We start from the raw sequence: 19,162 nt of genomic DNA, 5'->3' as shown, positions 1-19,162 counted from the left end.
AGTAACTCCATAACTTTTCTAAAACAAGACGCTAGCGCAATCGGTCTGTACGATTTGGCCAAATCGGATCTTTGGCCAGGTTTTAAAATCGGCACAATGTTGAATATTTTCCAACTCTCAGGAATGACTCCTGTGACGAAAATTTGATTATAAATTCTTAGCAACACTGTTCTGGCAGCAGCAGGAAGCTTCCGCAAAGCGGCGTATGATATTTCATCAATACCCGGCGATGAATCACTTGTTTCTTCTAGCACTCTGTTCAGGTCTTGAATGGAAAAATAACCTTGATCCACGCCATCCAACACTAGAGGCAGACTAGGATGCACTGGTTCTAGAGTAGACGAAGGGGCCAGTCTTTGTAGCAGTTCATCCATCATTTCAGGATCTCTTGGAGGATTACCACAACTGTGTCTTCCTTTGAATTTGTGGGCCATCCGCCACAGCGTAGGTAATGATGTATCACTGTCTAAAGAATCACAAATTTTTTTCCACGCTTCACGTTTTTTAATTTTGACCATTTGCTTGAACTCTTTGTCACATGCTTGATAACACTCGTACAAAATTCTTGAATAACCACTACGTTTCCACCTCTGAAAAGTATCGCGTACTTGCACCACTTTCGTCTGTAGTTCAGAATCCCACCACGGTTGCGGAATTTTCCTCCCGGGGTTTACATTTTTCACCGATGTAATAGATGCTATGCTTTCTCGGATAATATTGCAAAAATCGTCAAAACTCTCACACCTCAAAGAATCAATTCTTCTCAAGACTTCTACTGAGTAAGACTCCCAATCTATGCGGTGATAAGCTCTAGCATTCCCAGTATTGCACGAAGAAAACTCCATCTCGAACACAATCGGCACATGATCACTACTGAAGGGATTATTCAACGTGTCCCAAGTGAAGCATAAGCTGATATCCGCTGATGAAACTGTTATATGGATGGCACTAGAGGCTCTTGATCGGTCGAATCTAGTGTGATTTCCATTGTTGAGGACGACCAACCCTAGCGATTCCAGAACTTCGTAAACAACGTTGCCCCTCCTATCGTTTTCTGCATTACCCCAAATCGAGTGCTTTGCATTCCAATCTCCACCCACTATGAATGGTTTGGGGATAGAGTTAAGGAATAGTTCTAGCTCCCTTGCGTTTATTGTGGAATTTGGATGAATGTAAATTGAAATTATTGTTATAACTCCACTAGAACTGTTGATTGAACAACCAACAACGTCGATCCCAGCAGGTCCATTGAGATGACAGGGAACGGGGTTCATGTGTTCGTTGACGGCTATCAAAACACCTCTAGAGTTGCTCTGATTATCTTTCCTCATAATCTTGAACCCTTTCAGTTGAAATTGCATAGACGGATCTAAATGTGTTTCCGAAAGTAGTATTACAGCTATGTCGTGAGTGTTTGTGAGGTTTACTAGTGAGGCATGTTTTTTCTTGATACCTCTACAGTTCCACTGGAGAAACTTTAGAGGTATAAGGGACGTAGTGTTGTTCTTGTCGAATTTCATAAACGGTTGGGAGAATCAATCTCCCCTCCACTACTTTGATCAGTCATCAGAAAACGGTGTATGTTTCCGATCACACTCGGAGAGCCCAAATCGGAGAACTCTTCGCCCATGCTTCCCTCTCCCGCATCAAAACTTGTTTGAAGAGAGCCTGAGGACTCCCCTTCTTCGATTTGATCATCGTCGCTGCTGACGATGGTATCCACTACTACAGTGGATCGTACTTTCAACGGTGGGTACGCCTCATCATCACTGATATAGTGCTTCTCCGAGCTCTTACGCTTCATGCTTGCCGCCTCTTCGTCGTTAGCTCCTAACGCTCTTGCATATTCTGTTGTGCACGATGTTGACGCTTCTTCAGTTGTGGCTGAGATAGATTCTACAGTACGCTGAGTACTGCTTGTATTGAGGCTTTGTTGAGTAGATGTGTTATCCACATCTACAACCTCAGTAGTCGGAGATAGAGCAGCAAACCAGTCAGTCTTCCCTTGCGCACGGCATAAAAATTAACAAGGCAGTCTCTTCACTGATGTAAATATCGAGTTTCATTATAAACATGTGACGTCACTCCTATCGTACCATATACCTTCCGGACCACTAGATCATTTTTTTCGCAAATTTGTTCGAGGTGGATAGAAATGACGTCGTCAAGTAGCTGTCAATTTTCGGAGTATATCACCTTCTTAATTTTAGTACACCGTGCCCTTGCGAAAAACTTGATTGCCTTTTCTTCTCCTCTTCCCGTTTTTTGTTGATAGTGGGACATTTCTTGCTGTCGTTGGCTCTGTGATCTCCGGAGCAGTTAACGCAGACTGGCCCACCAACACATTCGTGATCCTCGTCCACACTTTCGGATTGGCATGAATTACATCTACGATTGCTTTTGCATTGTTTCATCACGTGGCCGAATCTCCAACACTGTCGGCATTGTCTTACCGGATAATTGTATTGCCGAACGGGATACAAAACGTTATCCAATTCGACGTGTGAAGGAATAGTATTCCCAGCGAACGTGATAACCGCCAATGCTAGTGGTATTGGACCTCTATCACCTCTCTTCTGCATGCGTCTAACCTCGATCACTTCGGGATTGCCGGTTTGGTAACATTTGGATTTCTCAAAAGATGTTAGAAAATCCAAGTCCTCATCATCGACGTCTTCGAGATAAGCCACCCCCAAGCATTCGACTAGCCTTTGGGGAACGTTCCATTTAACCGCACCGTATTGCTTGGTAGATAACTCATTCGCTGCTTCAGCTGAAGCCATGAGGAATTTTGTCTTCCTACGTGACAACGGTAACGCTTTCACATAGGCTCTGCCAAAGTCGTGAGCCACCTACTTTGCCAATTTGGATATTTGGAGATTGTCTCCTTCCGATTTCGCAATAACAATGTATGGTCCAGGAGACGATTGACCGTATTTCCGCGCGCGAGGCTTACGAACAGCGCCGTCCTCCTTGGAAGCCATAGTATCGAAATCGAGCTTTTAGCGACTCGCAGACAAAAAACTGTAAACGCTAACCGAGAGTCAACACTACGTGTGTTCGCTTTGAAAGCTGAATACAAACTGCGGTCCCACAAGTTTCAGATACATTAAATAGATATAGTACCTCTGGCACTAAAGCGAATAGCGGCCTCCCCATCATCACCAGTACTGCCTCCCTACACGCCAAGCACAATATCGAAAGTACTGGACAAACATTTGAAAAGGGCCCAAGAGGTCTTGAGCCTTTTTTTAGAAACGTTGCTGTTGAGCCCTTCTTAGCCCGCTCACGCAAACTAACACCACTATCAGAAAGATTGGCGTTAGCTCTTCCTGATAGTGGTATTGGTGAGCGTGATCGAGTTGAATTGGACTCAACAGCGTCTTGCAAAGCCAATGTTTACCAATGTCGATGTGCCCTTTTGAAATGTTTGTCCGCGCTGCGCGTTGTATAGCAAATCAGATGATTTATACAGTATACCACCTCCGACACTATGCCAAATGTACAGGAAATACAGCGCCAGTAAAAAAGCGGAAGGCGCGCCACTCGGTTTACTGCCCATACTCGCATAACAGTCCCATACGTATAGGATATCCCATAAATTATGGGACTGTTATGCGACTATGGGCAGTTTAGTACCAGAGGGACTATAAATATAACGAAGCAGAAATGAAATAGAGATAGTAGAGTTGGTTCGGTTATTAGATTGCTGAAACGAAAAAACAGAAACAAAATGTTAACATGAAAACGGGGTTTTAAAATTGATAAATGTATCGTTAGTTTCTCATCTGTTACGTTTCCTTATCGTAGCGCATTTGATTATTTACATCTCCAGGATGTTCGCCTCCGCTCGAGCATTGAGGACCATGATGAAATGAGAATATAAAAATGTGAGCATTAGTGTTGATCTACTAATAAATTAATGTAAAGTGCTTTTTTATGTGCTTTCAAGTCCCTGAGTAACTTATAAACTCCTACGCAATTATGTTTTGTTGGCCTATACGTTACCTAACACACAATTTTTATTTAGATTTGGATCCGAGATTTTAAGTGCAAATTTAGCATTATCTTCCTATGCACTTTCAGCTGCCCTAATGAGGAAATAAGATTTGTTCAGAAAAAGGAGGAAAAACAGCAAGTCAAATTGTCCCATAATGAAAAGTAACCGCATATCAGTCCCACTACAGATTTCCGCACCTTGTAACACAAAAATGAACCGTGTTTTGATCATCTTTATATTTTTCATAGAATGATATCGAAGTAAAAAGCAAATTGTCAAAGTTTCATTTAGATTTGAACATGTTCCAATCCTCTAGAATTTTTTGAATATTCGTATGAAAAACGAGTTTGGAAACTTCACACCTTATTTTCTCAATGCCTACTTTTTACAGATGGGACTGACTTGCGATTCACGGCAGTATACGGATATTAAACAATTTTCAACGCGTGGTTATGGTACTTCAGTATTCGTACTGTTGTATCGATGTATGTAGTGGGAAACCTTGCTTGTCGTACATAGTATCAGCATAGTAACAAATCGCACGACGAACGGAACATTGATAATCTATCATTATTATGATTTCAGTCTTAATTTCATGATCTGTTTAATGATTTCCGCGTTTGATTCGGCAATTTTAACAATCTACCTATTGACAGTTTAACGATAAACTTGCGACGATCGACGCGCCACCATATTTCATATAACGGAGGTTATTAGAACTAACTTGGAGGTGATGATTTGGAGGTTATTTGGCAATTTGGAGGTTAAAATCCCCTCCAAACACTAGCGATTTTGCGGTGGGATGTTGACGTTTGATGACGAATACCAATTTGTACCTGTGTTTTCGAAGAAAACCGACTACGAATATTTATTACCTTGCAACGCATTCTTAAGTGCTTTTCCCTCTTTCAAAATTATTAGTTAAAAATAAATAAATAATAATAATAACGCATTCTTAAGTGATCAGTTATATATCATTTTCTACAGCCTAATTTAATAATACCTGCATAGGGTTGCAACAAACATTTTGATCTTGGGATTTTGTTTTGCCAAAAAAATTATAGTGTCGACAATAGTCGCATGCTTAATATCCCATTTGACAGTGTTGATGATTCTATTGTCTATCGCTCATCAGTTTCGCGCTTCTTAATTTCTCATTTCATTATTTAAAAAAAAAACGAACGAAGGGCTGAGGAAATTTCCAGCAGATTTGAAGAGAAATTTCTATCAGAATGTCAGAAAGCAATTCTGAATCATTCAATTTTATATACAATTAACTTTTTTGAGAAGCGTTAGTAAAGCTTGAGTACAAGTATTAACCTTCCCTCAAATCTTCAAGTGCTCACCACAAGCACCACACACCAGACACATTCAGCATGACTTTGATTTGTATCCGCGGACTAAGGTTAAGGATAGATTATAAGTTCTAAATTTATTTCCACAATTTATCATACACACAATGTTTAATCATACCTTAAAATAGAGCAACCCCAAACGTATCCCTAAAGTGCACCGATACGTTCCGGATAATCGACAGTCGGTTTTGTACCGTTGTTAGATTGCATCGTTGGTGAGCGCGTTGGCCAGCTCGTTAAGTCCATTCGAGAGTTGGAGCATCGCGGCAGACATGTTGGTCAGTGCCTGGGCGATGGCAATTTTGGAATCGTCCATCCGGCGCTTCTTCATCACCGATTCGAGCTTCTCTGAGGTTCGTTTTAGATCTTCCCGAAGCCGTTGGTGTTCGCTTGGCCGGACGGTTTTCGGCTTTAGGAACTCGCTGGTCCCCTCGAGGGCTGCCGCAGTCATTTCCACGTATTCCGTCGTGGTGACCGCAGCATTCACGGCCATGTTCTTCATCTCTTCGATGGTGGGTTTCCGGATTTCCAACTCGGTTGTAACCGTCTCCTGGACGTGTTCACTTACGATGGGCTTTGAGAACGTTGTAACGAATTCCTCATCCAGCTGATCGTCTGCATAGTGCTCGATAACGATTTCCTCCTTCTGGACACCGTTATCATCCGGGAAATACTCTTCGTGATCATTCACCATGGCTGCATCCAACGTTACGATATTATCCGTTCCGAGGGCTTTGGTCCACTGATCCAGAACGTCGAAACAGTTGGCTGCCGTCAGTATCCGAATCTCCAGCTGGTTGGGACCGATCTTTTTCGATCTTCCCTCCGCCACTAATCGACACTTGCGCTTCAGGTTTATTATAACGTCTGCCCAATATTTGACCCACTTGGCAGTGGATTTCATAGTCCCGCCAGGAATCTGGTTCAATCGATGCGTTGCCTCAATCCAAAATCTCTGACGCTCTTTGTAATCGGTTTCGGAACTTTCATGCTTCGGTCGGTTGTTGTACTCTTCGAATATTTTGACCAGCTCCTCCTTCTGCTCATTGGACGCGCTTTTCGGCTTCTGAAAGTGGATAAATTCATCACTGGAAATCAACTCCAACCCAAATCGCTTAGAACTCACATCCAATGGCCCCATGGCGGAGGAACAGGCAAATGCACCAGAATCCGTGCTTGGCGATTTTACTACTGGCTAAACGCGCCCACAATTCACAAAACGGCGGCGACAATTTCTTCGCAAACGTAAATATTATTGGTGAACGACGAAAGGTTTTCAGCCACTCTTTGCGGAAACAGGATTTCTCACATCCTCATTTGCGGATTTTGAGACACGATTTTTGCTCACGACGCGAGGAAAAATGGAAAACTTTCACTGCGCTGATGGGTGATGACGCTGCGGCAGTGTTGCCATATTTTGATTTGTTCCTGAGATTGCTATGCGGAAACTTGTTTCGAGAATCTGAAATGAAATCCGTTTGAGTTTCCTACACGCAGCGAACTGGACTATCGAATTTCATACGTTTTGCCTTATGAAAGGTGGAACGAGTATTGCAATACGAACGCTTTATGTATTGTTTTAGCATCACTCCACATCAAGGCGTCGATAGGCGCGTGGTGTACGCTCGGGCCTATCGATCGCAAGGTTCATGGTTCGATTCCAGGTTGCCGCGGAAGCGTTTTTTGTTTTCAAATTCTAGTTTCATAAGGCAAATTTATGAATTTCAATCCGATTTCTTGTGGCGAATTTTCATAAGGGGTTCCTATGTTTAACGATAGTCCATTTGCCTGAGTGTAATGTTATGAAAGTTGCTTGGATATATGACATATTTATAACTTTACATCATTTAGTAAATAAGTTACCTGAACATTGAAATATGTTGTACACAATAAGTGGCAAAATCGGGCTCTTCTGGGGCAATACATCCGTGTGCAATTATCATACATGCTAAAAAATCGATTTTGTGCTGATTTATGCTTCATTTTTAGACATTTTATCCATTTTATATCACTTTGAGATGCATCATATTGCGAATCATCTTCGTGTGTCAAGAAATCGAGAAAGGAGCACTTGTTTAGAATGTGTCGAAATCACACGCATGATGGGTTGGTCCAGAAGAGCTCGATTTAGAGGTCCAAATTATATTAGTTATCCTACTGGCACCACTGGCGAACGCGAGAAAGGAGTACCGTGAATTCCGTACCAATGCGAGTGAATAGTGAGATCTGAGATGTATGAATATAATTTGCTACTGAGAAACATTTTCTATGATAATTTATCAGCTAGAATTACAAATAAATTCAAAGAAAAACGTTATTTTATCCAATTATTCATCCTGGCTGAATTATTTTGTTAATTAATTTATTGATATAGTGCAAATCCCGATGAGAATCCCCGGTTTCGTCGTTTACGGTTGCACATCGTGAGTGATGTCGTCTGTAAAGCCCAGTGTAAAAGAGATGGATGCTTCAACAACTCACCACAAAATACAGTCGAAATCGCTTTTCACTTCTCACCGCGCACATTCATCCCAACGTCCAGCGTTGCCAACATTTCTGGGACATGCAGCGATGAATCCTCCTGAATGAATCAACCCGCGCGAAACAATGGAAATGCAAAGTCGTTGTTAAATCAGTTACAGCATCACAAAGTCGTACAATGTTATGTGCATTCGGTTTAGATGGTTTTTGATAGTGTTTTATTTATTTTTTTACCCATTTGACTAAATAATACGTTATATTCGTGATCAGCTAATTTAAAGTATTCGCTAATTTTCTGTTTTATCGTGTGAACAATATGCTGCAAAATATTGACTTGGCGAACCTGGAGTTCGAAGCACAGCTTGGTACTAATTGTTATGGAGGGTAAAGTACGATTTCTATTATTGAATTTTCATGAGAGCGCACTTGCAATGATCGATTTCTCTTCATAGGCCTGGAGAAGTGGATGAACCTGTCATTCATTTACTTGTAAATTTTCATACAAAATCTATTTTTTCTCTGATATAAATTCGTTCTAGGTGAACCAACTCCCCTGGCTTATTGTTACTCTCTTCGCATTGTAACAGAGAGCTCATTTATTTTTCTGAACATATTTTAGCGTTGTGTCACAGACAAACAGACATAAAACTTCGAAAAAATCTACGAAAATAGTCACGGGGACATGTACGCCCCATAGTAAAATTCTGCACTGTTACTTCAACAGGGCCCAACTGATATGGGCGAATTCTCTTCATCGATCCTTTTTACCCTTCTTACAACCATAAGAAGGGTATAAAGATCGCTTGAAAAACCGACTTTTGATCCGAGGCCCGGAGGGCCAAGTCTCATATACCAATCGATAGAGCTCGACGAACTGAGCACATGTTCGTGTGTGTGTATGTGTGTGTATGTGTGTGTGTGTTACAAAAAATGTCACTCAATTATCGTTTGTCAACCGATTTAAACACTTTTAGCTCTAAAAGAAAGCTACAACATTCCCATAGAACGCTATTGAATTTCATTGCGATCGGACATTTCGTTACAGAGTTATAATTCAAACAGTATCGTGAAGTACTAGAAAAAGCATATTCTAATATTTTCAACTGTCTGCATTTTGATCGATATCTCAGCCATTTTTGAGCCGATTTAAGTTCTTTTATCGGCTAATGAAAGCTCTGACATTCAATCATAAGCCTTCAAATTTTCATTGAAATCGGATTGCTAGTTTCAGAGATATCATTGGAAGAATTTTCTAAAGTACTGGAAAAAAATTCTCTGAAATATTCATTTTTTTACATTTTGATCAATTTCTCAGCTATTTTTAATCCAATTTAAGCTCTTTTTTCGTCGATTGAAAGCTCGGACATCATTCACAACCATATAGCAATCGAATTATAAATTACAGAGATAAAAATCATTATTTTCAAAAATCTCTAAAATTCCCCTTTTTTTAATTTAAACCTGCACATAAATCTTTAAAAAATCGCTGGCAAAATCATTTTAGGACATCAATTTTCCATTTTTCTATATTATTTTACAGGATGGCAACATGGGTTTATAGACCCTCTTAAACTATGATAATAAGCGTATGAAAACTAATAAAGTTCGTTATCCGCCTTTTGACGTGCAGTTCCCTGGACTTTTTCGCAAACCATTAAACTATTAGGGCAGATAGAACATAGTCACAACATCCTAAAGTTTAGTTATACACCGGGGATTCGCTGGTTGGAACACGACTGCCTTCCATTTAGCGAATCCGACCCGTTAGTAGGAAAGACTGACAGCTGGTGAAAATGCTCAACATGAACGCATCTGGACAGCAAATCGCCACAAAACGCACATATACATACGCATTTGTTCTATATATGGAGACTTCAAAGCGATGATTCTCAGACGTCAAAGTCAGTTTAACATTTTCTGTTGACATTTGAGTGCTTTTAGTTGGAATATTTTCCAACCAGCGAACATCCAACCATCGAGTCATTCCATGTAGCGGAACCCCAACGAGCGAATCCCCACTGTACTGGTACAAGGTTCCAAATGAATGATGAATAATAATAATCTCATACCTGTATGGAAATGTAAGAAGGGTTCAGTCTCACCATCGGTGGATTAAGTCAGGTTTTCACTAATAACTTCGCTAAATTGGATAAATCTGTGCCCAAGAGGTCTTGAGCCTTTTTTCGGAAAAGTTGCTGTTGAGCCCTTTTTAGCACGCCCACGCAAACTAACACCACTATAAAAATATACAAGAAAAATTTTTTTTTCTTTTTAAAAATATTGTATTGTAATTTTCACGAAGGATTAGACTTTAATAGGCCTATTCACATGACGTCTCAAATCAGCTGATTGGGAAGCACTTTGACATTTCTTCTATGAAAATGACAGGCCCGTGTTAGCATCGGTCCTCCACCAATGTAAACAAATGCATAGACGGATCTGTCACATGAAAAGGCCTATGACGAAGTTGTGAAGCTGCCAATAATGCACCGATGGTACATTTTCAGACACCTTTCACGTTTCATCATTGATTTCAGTCGCTGTCAGCTGGTTTTGAGACGAGAGCACGATCAGCTGGGGCACGAAAACAATGATGATGACTGTAAACATCAGATGGCCAGTTGATTTTGCTGTGTAAACATGACCAGCTGGTGAGTCGAGAACAAAGAAAAAATGGTAAACACTGAGCCGGCCGGAGAAAACTGTCATGAATATCAGGATAATTGCATGGGCGGCGGTGATTGAATAGGGGCAGCGAAATCGAAGTCGAAATCTGAGAAAGACGAAATTCTGATCACTAAAGTGGTAAAAAAATCGCAATAAAACTTGAATTTTTATTATTGCCAAAAATTAGTATTAGTGTTGAAATTAATGATTGTTTACGCTTATCCAGAGATGTTTCGGGTTCATGCCCAAGCAGACAGGACTTCAAATTCAAAAGAATTTTAGGATAACCTTCAAAGCCGCTGAACTCAAAATTTGAAGAAACTGGTTACGCTTCTAGAAATGTAGGGCTGTACTAAAATCACAATCTTAAATAACCTTGACGGAATATGTCTTCTTGAGCATATATGGGTAAAAATGTTGTTTGTGAACCTACGATAAGTCACTAGTTACGCTTGTAGATCTGATGACCTGCACTTAAAGGAGGTTTTGAATAATTTTAAACATTCGTTGAACTCAAAACAGTCTAACTCTATGCGCTGACGGAAGTCCACTAGCAGAATACAGTGGGATAACTCGGAATAATCGGAGAAAAAGGGTTATAAACGCGATTAAACTACGAACAATGATTTATTAACGTGTTACTCGTACAAAGGAAAACGAACGAATGAAAAATGTATTTGCTCTCTCTCATCATCGTGCTGCTGGTAGCAACATTGGTAGCAACGAGGGGTTGCACGGTGGTTATTCTCCTCCAACACTCCTCCTGAATTACCACCAAATGTCCTCAATTCGATAGTCCAACTTGATCCACAAATCTCGTCATCATGGTTGGTCCCAAAGGTTTTGTAAGGGCATCCGCAATCATTTCGGTTGAGGGGCAATATTGCAGTGTCACAACCTTACGTTCACACAGTTCGCGGATGTAATGGCCCTTCGTTTCAATATGTTTAACTCGACCGCTGACCCGTTCTGCTTTAACGAAGCTGAGGCAACCTTGGTTGTCCTCATAGATGGTTGTTGCTTCCGGTTGAAGCTCGTCCAAATCCTTGAGTAAGCGCCTGAGCCAGACTGCTTCTTGACATGCTAGAGACAAAGCATTGTACTCTGCCTCCAACGTCGATAAAGCTACGCTGTCTTGCCGTTTACTGACCCAGCATATCGGTCCTCCACCGTAGAAAAACACATATCCGGTAGTTGAACGTCTCGATTGCTTGTCTCCTGCCCAGTCCGAGTCTGCATAGCCAGTTAGAATCCATCCATTACCAGGACCAAACTTAAGCTTGAAGTCTTTCGTCGCCTTCAGATATTGAACGACTCTTCTAGCTGCCGTCCAGTCCATTTTATTTGGTGCGCTTACCTTTCTACCAAGAAGACCAACACTTGCTGCAATGTCTGGTCTCCCGTTCACTGCTAAGTATAGCAATGCTCCCACCAGACTCCGGTACAGTGATGTATCCTGGAAGCTCTTGCTGTCATCGTTTTGCGCAACGTAGCCTAAGTCCATCGGTGTTCTAGCTGGCTTGGACGCTTCCATGCCAAATTTTTCAACCAAACTGTCGATGTAAGTTGTTAGTTGCATCATGTAACACCCACCTTCTTTGGTAATTTCGTGCCCGAGGAAATAACGCACATTTCCAAGAGATGTGATGTCAAACTTCTCCCTCAGTTCCGCATAAACTCGATCGATTACGGCCTCGTCAGTGCACGCCATCAAAAAATCATCGACGTACACAAGTAAGTATACTGTAACGCCGTTGTTCTCGCGCGCATAGAGGCACGGATCCGATCCTCGCTGTTTGAAACCGATGTCCAGTAATCCTGCGTGAAGTGCCTGATTCCAGCACCTTGCGGATTGCCGGAGTCCGTAAATGCTTTTCTGCAACTTACACACAAACTCCTCCTGTCCGGGTTCTTCAAAACCAGGGGGCTGTCGCATATATAGTTCTTCGTCAACTTTGCCATTCAAGTATGCCGTTTTAGCATCATATTGCTTCAACACCATACCACGTTTTCCAGCTACTGCTAGCAAAGCACGCAACGTTGTCAAACGTGTCACAGGCGCGAAAACTTCTTTAAAGTCAATACCGCGCTTTTGGGTATAGCCTTGAGCTACAACCCTTGCTTTATATTTAATCACTTCACCACTTTCGTTCTTCTTGAGTTTGAAAACCCATTTTGCACCGATCAGTTTCTTATCGGCTGGAAGCCACACTAGGGTCCACGTATTGTTTTCTTCATGAGCTTGCATTTCTTCTTTCATTGCCTGCTTCCACTCGGGTATCGCCAACGCTTCATGATAATCAGCTGGCTCTTCCACATGGGTTGCCAGTCCGACTACAAAACCATCGTATCTTCTCGGCAGAACACCGCGCGTGGCGCGATTCGATCTTCTCACTTGCTCTTCTTGCTCTTCTCCGAAATAAACATCATCGTCCAGCTCAAATCCAAGGAAATCACTTTCAGCGTCTTCATAAACTTCTTCTTCGGATTGTTCAGGCACTTCTGCCACTCTTTCGCCCGGATTGTCAATCATTTCCACTTCACATCCGCTATTCTGCGACACATCCACTTCCACCAGTACTGGCTCGCTCAGCTTTTCGGTATCGGCGTGCTGTTCTGAACCGTTGTTCAATTCAACGAATCGTGCGTCGCGGCTGATAATGATCCTGTCTGTTTTGCGATTGAGGAAACGAAATCCTTTGTGGTGCTCAGAATATCCGACGAAGATGAGTTTTTCGGCCTTCGGTTCGAATTTCTTGCGTTTTACATCCGGAATGTGGACATAAGCCTCACATCCGAATACACGGAGCTGCTTGAAATCCGGTTTCTGCCCCGTCCATAACTCGTACGGTGTTCGTTGCACAGCTCTCGTCGGTAAACGGTTCTGGAGATGAACCGCCGTCATTACTGCTTCTCCCCAATACCGTTTGGGAAGTCCAGCATCAAGCAGCAAACAGTTCGCCATTTCTTGCAAGGCCCTATTTTTTCGTTCAGCCACTCCATTCTGTTGTGGCGTGTATGGAGTGGTGAACTGATAGTGTATACCTTCGGCCTTGTAGAAGTTCAGGAGATCGGTTCCGACATACTCACCCCCGCTGTCTGACCTGATGGCTCGGGGTTTACGGTTGAACAGATTTTCGACCCATCGAACGTACTCCTTTATTTTATTAGCTGCTTCGCTTTTCGACCTGAGGAGGTATACCACGCAATAGCGTGTACAATCATCAATCATGGTCATTATATATTTATTTCCGCTGGGAGTCGGGTTGTCCATAGGACCACACAGATCCGTATGGATTAAATCCAAAGGCTGCAGTGATTTTCGCTCTGTGATCTGTGGAAATGGCCGGCGAGCTAATTTACCCTTCAAACAACACTCACAAATGATTCGCTCACCGCAGTCTTGCAGCTTACCATATCGTTCTTGTTGATTACACTCACGACGTCCATATCTCTGTGGCCCATTCTGCGGTGCCAGGTGTGCTGACACTTTTCACTGTGATTACCCTTCACGGCCAGGCATTGTTCTGCTACCTTCAGCTTATATTGGCTTCCAACCATTTCGCCAACTGCTACAACGACGCCTTCAGCCGTTCTAATTTCACAAGAATTTTCCGTAAAGGTGACCACGAACTTCTTCAGAGCTAGCTTTCTGACCGAGATCAATCCGCCCTCCAGGTTGGGAACGAATAGTACGTTATCCAGGGTGATCGCGATACGTTTTCCATCTCCGTTCATCCCGAAGAGTACTCCAGTTCCGCATCCAGCCGACCGAGTTTTAGTGCCGTCTGCTAGGGTCACGTCGACTATTACGTCCTTCTTGAATTCATTGAAGAAGCTGCGATCATTAGTCATGTGGCAGGTACAGCCACTGTCCACCGTCCATGCACCAGCAATCGCTCCTCCTGCGACAAAGCAAACGGCCCCGTACACGACGGTATCATCTCTCACTTGAGCCGGTGGGGTTTCAGCTTGAGCTTGCTTCGCATGTTGATCAGACGTCACCTGCTTTGATTCACTTGGCTTTTCACTCTTCTTCGTCGCTAAAAACTTTCGACACTGGCGACGGTAATGTCCTGGCTGATTACAAAAGTAACACTTTTTCTTCTCCGTTTTCTGCACATCTGCCTTCAAAGCCTTCTCCGCTACGAGACCGCACGACTGACTCGCTCGCTTCTGGGTTTCATCCCGCAATCGAGAAACTACGAAGTCCATTGTCAAATCAGCTTGGGGACGATTTTCCAACGAAGTGACAAAGCTGTCGAATGACTTCGGCAAACTTCGTAGCAGCATAATTATCCTGAGCAGTTCCTGCAACTCGACACCAGCGTTATCCAATTTTTCGAACAAGTCCTCCGTTTGCTCGATATGCCGCTCGACATCACCACCTTCTTCCAAACTAAGAGCACAGAGCTGTCGCAAAAGAGATGCTTGATTCCCAATCGTCGCTTTGTTGTGGTACGTTTTAAGGTTGTTCCACATTTCACGCGCATTCGTCGATTTCTTGATGAAACGCAGCTGATTATCCTCCACAAAGAATGCGATAATAGCACGGGCCTTTGCATCATCCTTTTTCCACTGCGGCATAGTGGCATCCGCCTCCTCGGGTTTAGCAGCATCAATGACATACCAAATTTCATCACGCTCAAGCATCGTTTGCATGCGATACTGCCATGAAGCGTAATTTGCACCACTGAGCTTGGGAAACACTGCTTTTAGATTGTCCGCCATCTTCTCGTTCCAATCGCGCACGAACAGTTCTCGGAAAAACGCACTTTCTTCCGGATTTTTCGACGAAACACCGCACTTTTCCCGATATCCGACACTGGGGCCAGAACCTGACGGAAGTCCACTAGCAGAATACAGTGGGATAACTCGGAATAATCGGAGAAAAAGGGTTATAAACGCGATTAAACTACGAACAATGATTTATTAACGTGTTACTCGTACAAAGGAAAACGAACGAATGAAAAATGTATTTGCTCTCTCTCATCATCGTGCTGCTGGTAGCAACATTGGTAGCAACGAGGGGTTGCACGGTGGTTATTCTCCTCCAACATGCGCATGTATGGATATTATCCCAGTTTTAGCAAAATTCTGAAAGGTCACTTGCTACGCTTGTAACCATCAGCTGTACTCCAAGTACACTGACAACAATTTGGGTAACAGTAAATAGTCGTTGAACTCAAATCTTGGTAATGTGTAATTATATAAGCTCGTATCCAGCTTTTTAAAAGCGCTAATGGCTGCCGCAAACGGCCTCGCTTTCTGGTAGGGATATGTCGATTTGACGTTTGGCTTGGGCCATTTTATATTGAACGGACCCAAACCAAACGTCTTATCGACTGATCCCTACCAGAAAGCGAGCCTGTTTGCGGCAGCCATTAGCGCTCGTAAAAAGCTGGATAGGTATTATATTAGTTCGTTCCAGATATATCTTGTTTTCAATCCTCCGAAAGATCTCTGATTACGTTTGTAGATCTGAAGGGCTTTTATCAAAGAAGTTCCTCTAAAACCTTGAACGGTTGTGGAACTTAACGGAATATATTTTCATGAGCTTACATGCGTATATACGTTGTCCATAAACCTTCTAAAGATCAGTAGTTACGCTTGTAGATCTAAACGCCTAATTTCCATGGAGTTCTTGGCTGACAAGTCTTATGTGTAGTCTTCTTCTTCTTCTTCTAGACATTTCGTCCCCATTGGGACAAGATCTGCTTCTCAACTTAAAGTTCTCATGAGAAATGCTTATAAATTTGACATTTTTCGCATTCGTATATTGTGTGGCAGGCACGATGCACAGGGAAGTCAAGAAAATTTTCATTACGAAAAGATCCTGGACCGACTGGGAATCGAACCCAGACTCCTTCAGCATGGTTTTGCTTTGTAGACGCAGACTCTAACCACTCGGCTAAGGAATGGTCCAGTGTGTATTTGATATTAATTTAAGAAATTTCATACAAACCGAACATGGTGCCCCTTAAAAATTTCCAGACTTCCAGCGAGTTTCTACATCAGATGTTCTTCCTTTTTGTCTGCAGCCACGTGTGCCTGTTCCGCAACAAGAAAGACAAACGTAGCCGTCGCATCGTGGTGAAATCCATCCCATATAACAGCCCGGACTATGCCTACCAGGCGGTACTCAAAGAGCACACCATCCTATCGCAGATCAATCACCCGCGCATCCTTCGCTACTTTGGATTCTTCCAAACCGAGGATTCGTGGAACATGCTGACGGAGTTTGCTGAACGTGGCAATTTGGCCAAGTTTTTACAACGGCGCTCGCAACGGAACGAGTTTCTATGTCAACGGTCGGTGATGGCCAAGTTTGCCGACATGGCCGAAGCCCTGCTGTATCTCCACCAGCGAAAAGTTATCCATCGTGATCTGAAACCGGAGAACGTTCTAATTGACGCAGATAACCGACTGAAGTTGGCCGATTTTGGGATAGCAAAAATTTTCACAAATGTGGTGCCAGAGGACCAGCTGAATATGACTATTGTAGGCACTCCGCTATACATGGCTCCTGAAGTGGCCAGTGGAAAACCGTACGATTATAAAAGCGACATCTGGCCTCTGGGAATCATTTTCTATGAATTGTGCATGCTGGAACATCCGTTTGTGGACAACTGCTTAGCTATAGGAAAGGACGGTAAAGAACGATTCGTAACGCCGAAGATAGACTGTTCCGGAAGGGGATATCTAAACGACATTCAGACGCTTTGCGAGATGATGTTCCAAGTGGATCCGAAAAAACGCTGGACGTTAGAGAAGATTTTAAAGCATGAGCCGTTTATTCGACTGATGAAGAGGGAGATGTGATATCCAAGAAGGTTAAAGGTGGGTTCTGATTTTGTATAATTTATTTGAAGAATGTATCACATTTCTTAGCGTTTAATCTAAAGAATGTCGAAAATAGCCTGTCTTTGAGAAGAAGTGGATCTAAAATAAACATAGTTTTACAGAAATCAACTTCTAACGGTGGTGTTAAAAGCTTTGGCATTTCTTTATCTCAACAACAAAAACAGAACAGATTCAGAAGTTAAAATTGAAAATTTAACCATGACAACAGGTAAATTTTTCAAGATTTGAGTCAATAGGATAAATAAATTTCATAGAAATATTCTTACAACGTCTAAATAATCAACCATATGTTTACAAAGTATAATAAAAGCACGCAGGAAACGGTCACGTCTTGCTTGAACTAAAGAGAAATTTGTACAATTGAATATACTTGTAGGGAACACGTGGTTTATGGTACTTGTATTCGTTTCTTAACTAGGCAAAAATAAATGACTTTTCTCTCTCTCAACAATCCTTACTCATTCAGCTTCAATCAAAACTAATAACGGGTTTTTCTCAAACATTCAATTTTACACCCATTCGGTTCGGAGGAGATAGGTAATAAACGCACTAAATCACATATGAAACTTTTTCCCTCCTATATCATACGAAACCATAGTTAGACGTCAACAGATCACCGTAATCTTGGCATTTTGTGCGAACCTAGCTGAATGAGTCTATCACTAACTGGGCCTCGCTTATTGGACTAAAAAAGAGAATTTTGGGTAACCTTACTCGCGAAAGGTTCAATGCTGTAACAGAAACAAATCAACAAATAATCTATCGGTGCCATTCCAAACTTGATTAGGCTTCGTCTCATCTTCTAGCTAAAGCTCATAATTTTACGAGAGTATTTCAGAATAGGATCCGGAGGGTCGGGGCGGAGCCTTGCGCGGCATTCGGTATGTATGGCCAAACCATTTCATCGCTTACAGTTGTCGTAGAACGAGTACGTTCCGCGGTTGGCAATGTCGGCAAAATCGCGCTTCGGGGCGCACAGCTTGTTCGAGTATTCGGTGTTGCGCTTCCTGTTTGGGAAGAAAAAATTCGTTTACAATTTGGTATTTTTGTGGAGTTTGGGTATATGTAGGAGCAGTTATTGTTATGATTCGTTTAAAGATGGTTATGAAACGAAGCCAAAATTCAATTTTTCAATAGCATTAGTCTAAAGAACCAGACAGCGCTCTGTGCTAAAAATTTGATCGATTGATCATTACCAGCATGCAACCAATCTCCAATCGATCACATTTTTAACGCGAACGCTTGTCAAGTTCTCTAGATCTGTAAACATGAAAATTCGAAATTTGGCTGTTTTTATATCACCTTAAGACAAATTGTTAATGATAAGGACTGTATCGAAATAGTAGTTTTTGCAATTTCTCATCGTAATAGGCTGTTTTTCATCACGCCAATCTGTCATGAAACGGCCTACTTTCCTGCACTGAAATTGCAGTGCGGGAATAGTCATTACACAACTGAAACCAGTGCTGGAATGATTCATTACGCAACGCTTTCTCATAACGCAACTGTTTTGAGTTGCGTAATGAATCATAACACAACATTTTTTCAGATATTGTAAAATAATGGTGAATGCATTCCGATATAATTTCTGATACCCTCAAGTGGTCTTCTACGGAACTGCAAACAATGTTGTATGCACAATCTGTAAAAATAGAATTCTGCCGCGAGGTGTAGCATGGTTTCAGCTTCTAGTACATAAGAAGTTTAAGTTTTACTGAAATATTTTTAAAAACCTATCTAGAAGTTTTTCCGCGAGTTTTTGCAGGGATTCCTCCAAAAACAATTTCATACATGA

At 42.0% G+C, this 19,162-nt stretch overlaps 3 protein-coding genes across 6 annotated transcripts in view; 1 reads left to right on the top strand and 2 right to left on the bottom strand.

Annotated features, from left to right (window-relative positions):
• Nucleotides 1-5,413: 5,413 nt before the first annotated feature.
• LOC5568438 lies at nucleotides 5,414-6,755 on the bottom strand. Its single transcript, XM_001652221.2, has 2 exons — nucleotides 6,482-6,755; nucleotides 5,414-6,421 (listed from the first exon to the last, which is right to left on the bottom strand). Exons 1-2 carry the CDS (start codon nucleotides 6,494-6,496, stop codon nucleotides 5,555-5,557), a joined length of 882 nt encoding a protein of 293 aa, XP_001652271.1. The 5' UTR covers nucleotides 6,497-6,755; the 3' UTR covers nucleotides 5,414-5,554.
• Nucleotides 6,756-7,945: 1,190 nt separating this feature from the next.
• LOC5576633 (serine/threonine-protein kinase Nek5) lies at nucleotides 7,946-17,580 on the top strand. The gene is made up of 2 exons (XM_001662740.2): nucleotides 7,946-8,220; nucleotides 16,545-17,580. Exons 1-2 carry the CDS (start codon nucleotides 8,153-8,155, stop codon nucleotides 17,323-17,325), a joined length of 849 nt encoding a protein of 282 aa, XP_001662790.1. The 5' UTR covers nucleotides 7,946-8,152; the 3' UTR covers nucleotides 17,326-17,580.
• Nucleotides 17,467-19,162, bottom strand: part of LOC5576634 (pancreatic triacylglycerol lipase) — a 98,057-nt gene continuing 96,361 nt past the window's right edge. For all 4 annotated transcript variants that reach the window (XM_021840079.1, XM_021840081.1, XM_021840080.1 and 1 more), the window contains one exon: nucleotides 17,467-18,374. In XM_021840079.1, coding sequence (XP_021695771.1) covers nucleotides 18,269-18,374 — 106 coding nt within the window. In that variant the 3' untranslated portion in view covers nucleotides 17,467-18,268. The remainder of the gene's footprint in view (nucleotides 18,375-19,162) is intronic.

Source organism: Aedes aegypti, chromosome 2 (genome assembly GCF_002204515.2).
Source record: "Aedes aegypti strain LVP_AGWG chromosome 2, AaegL5.0 Primary Assembly, whole genome shotgun sequence".
Lineage (NCBI taxonomy): Eukaryota > Metazoa > Arthropoda > Insecta > Diptera > Culicidae > Aedes > Aedes aegypti.
Note: the sequence above shows the minus strand (reverse complement) of the source record. Positions and strands in the feature narration are given on the sequence as shown.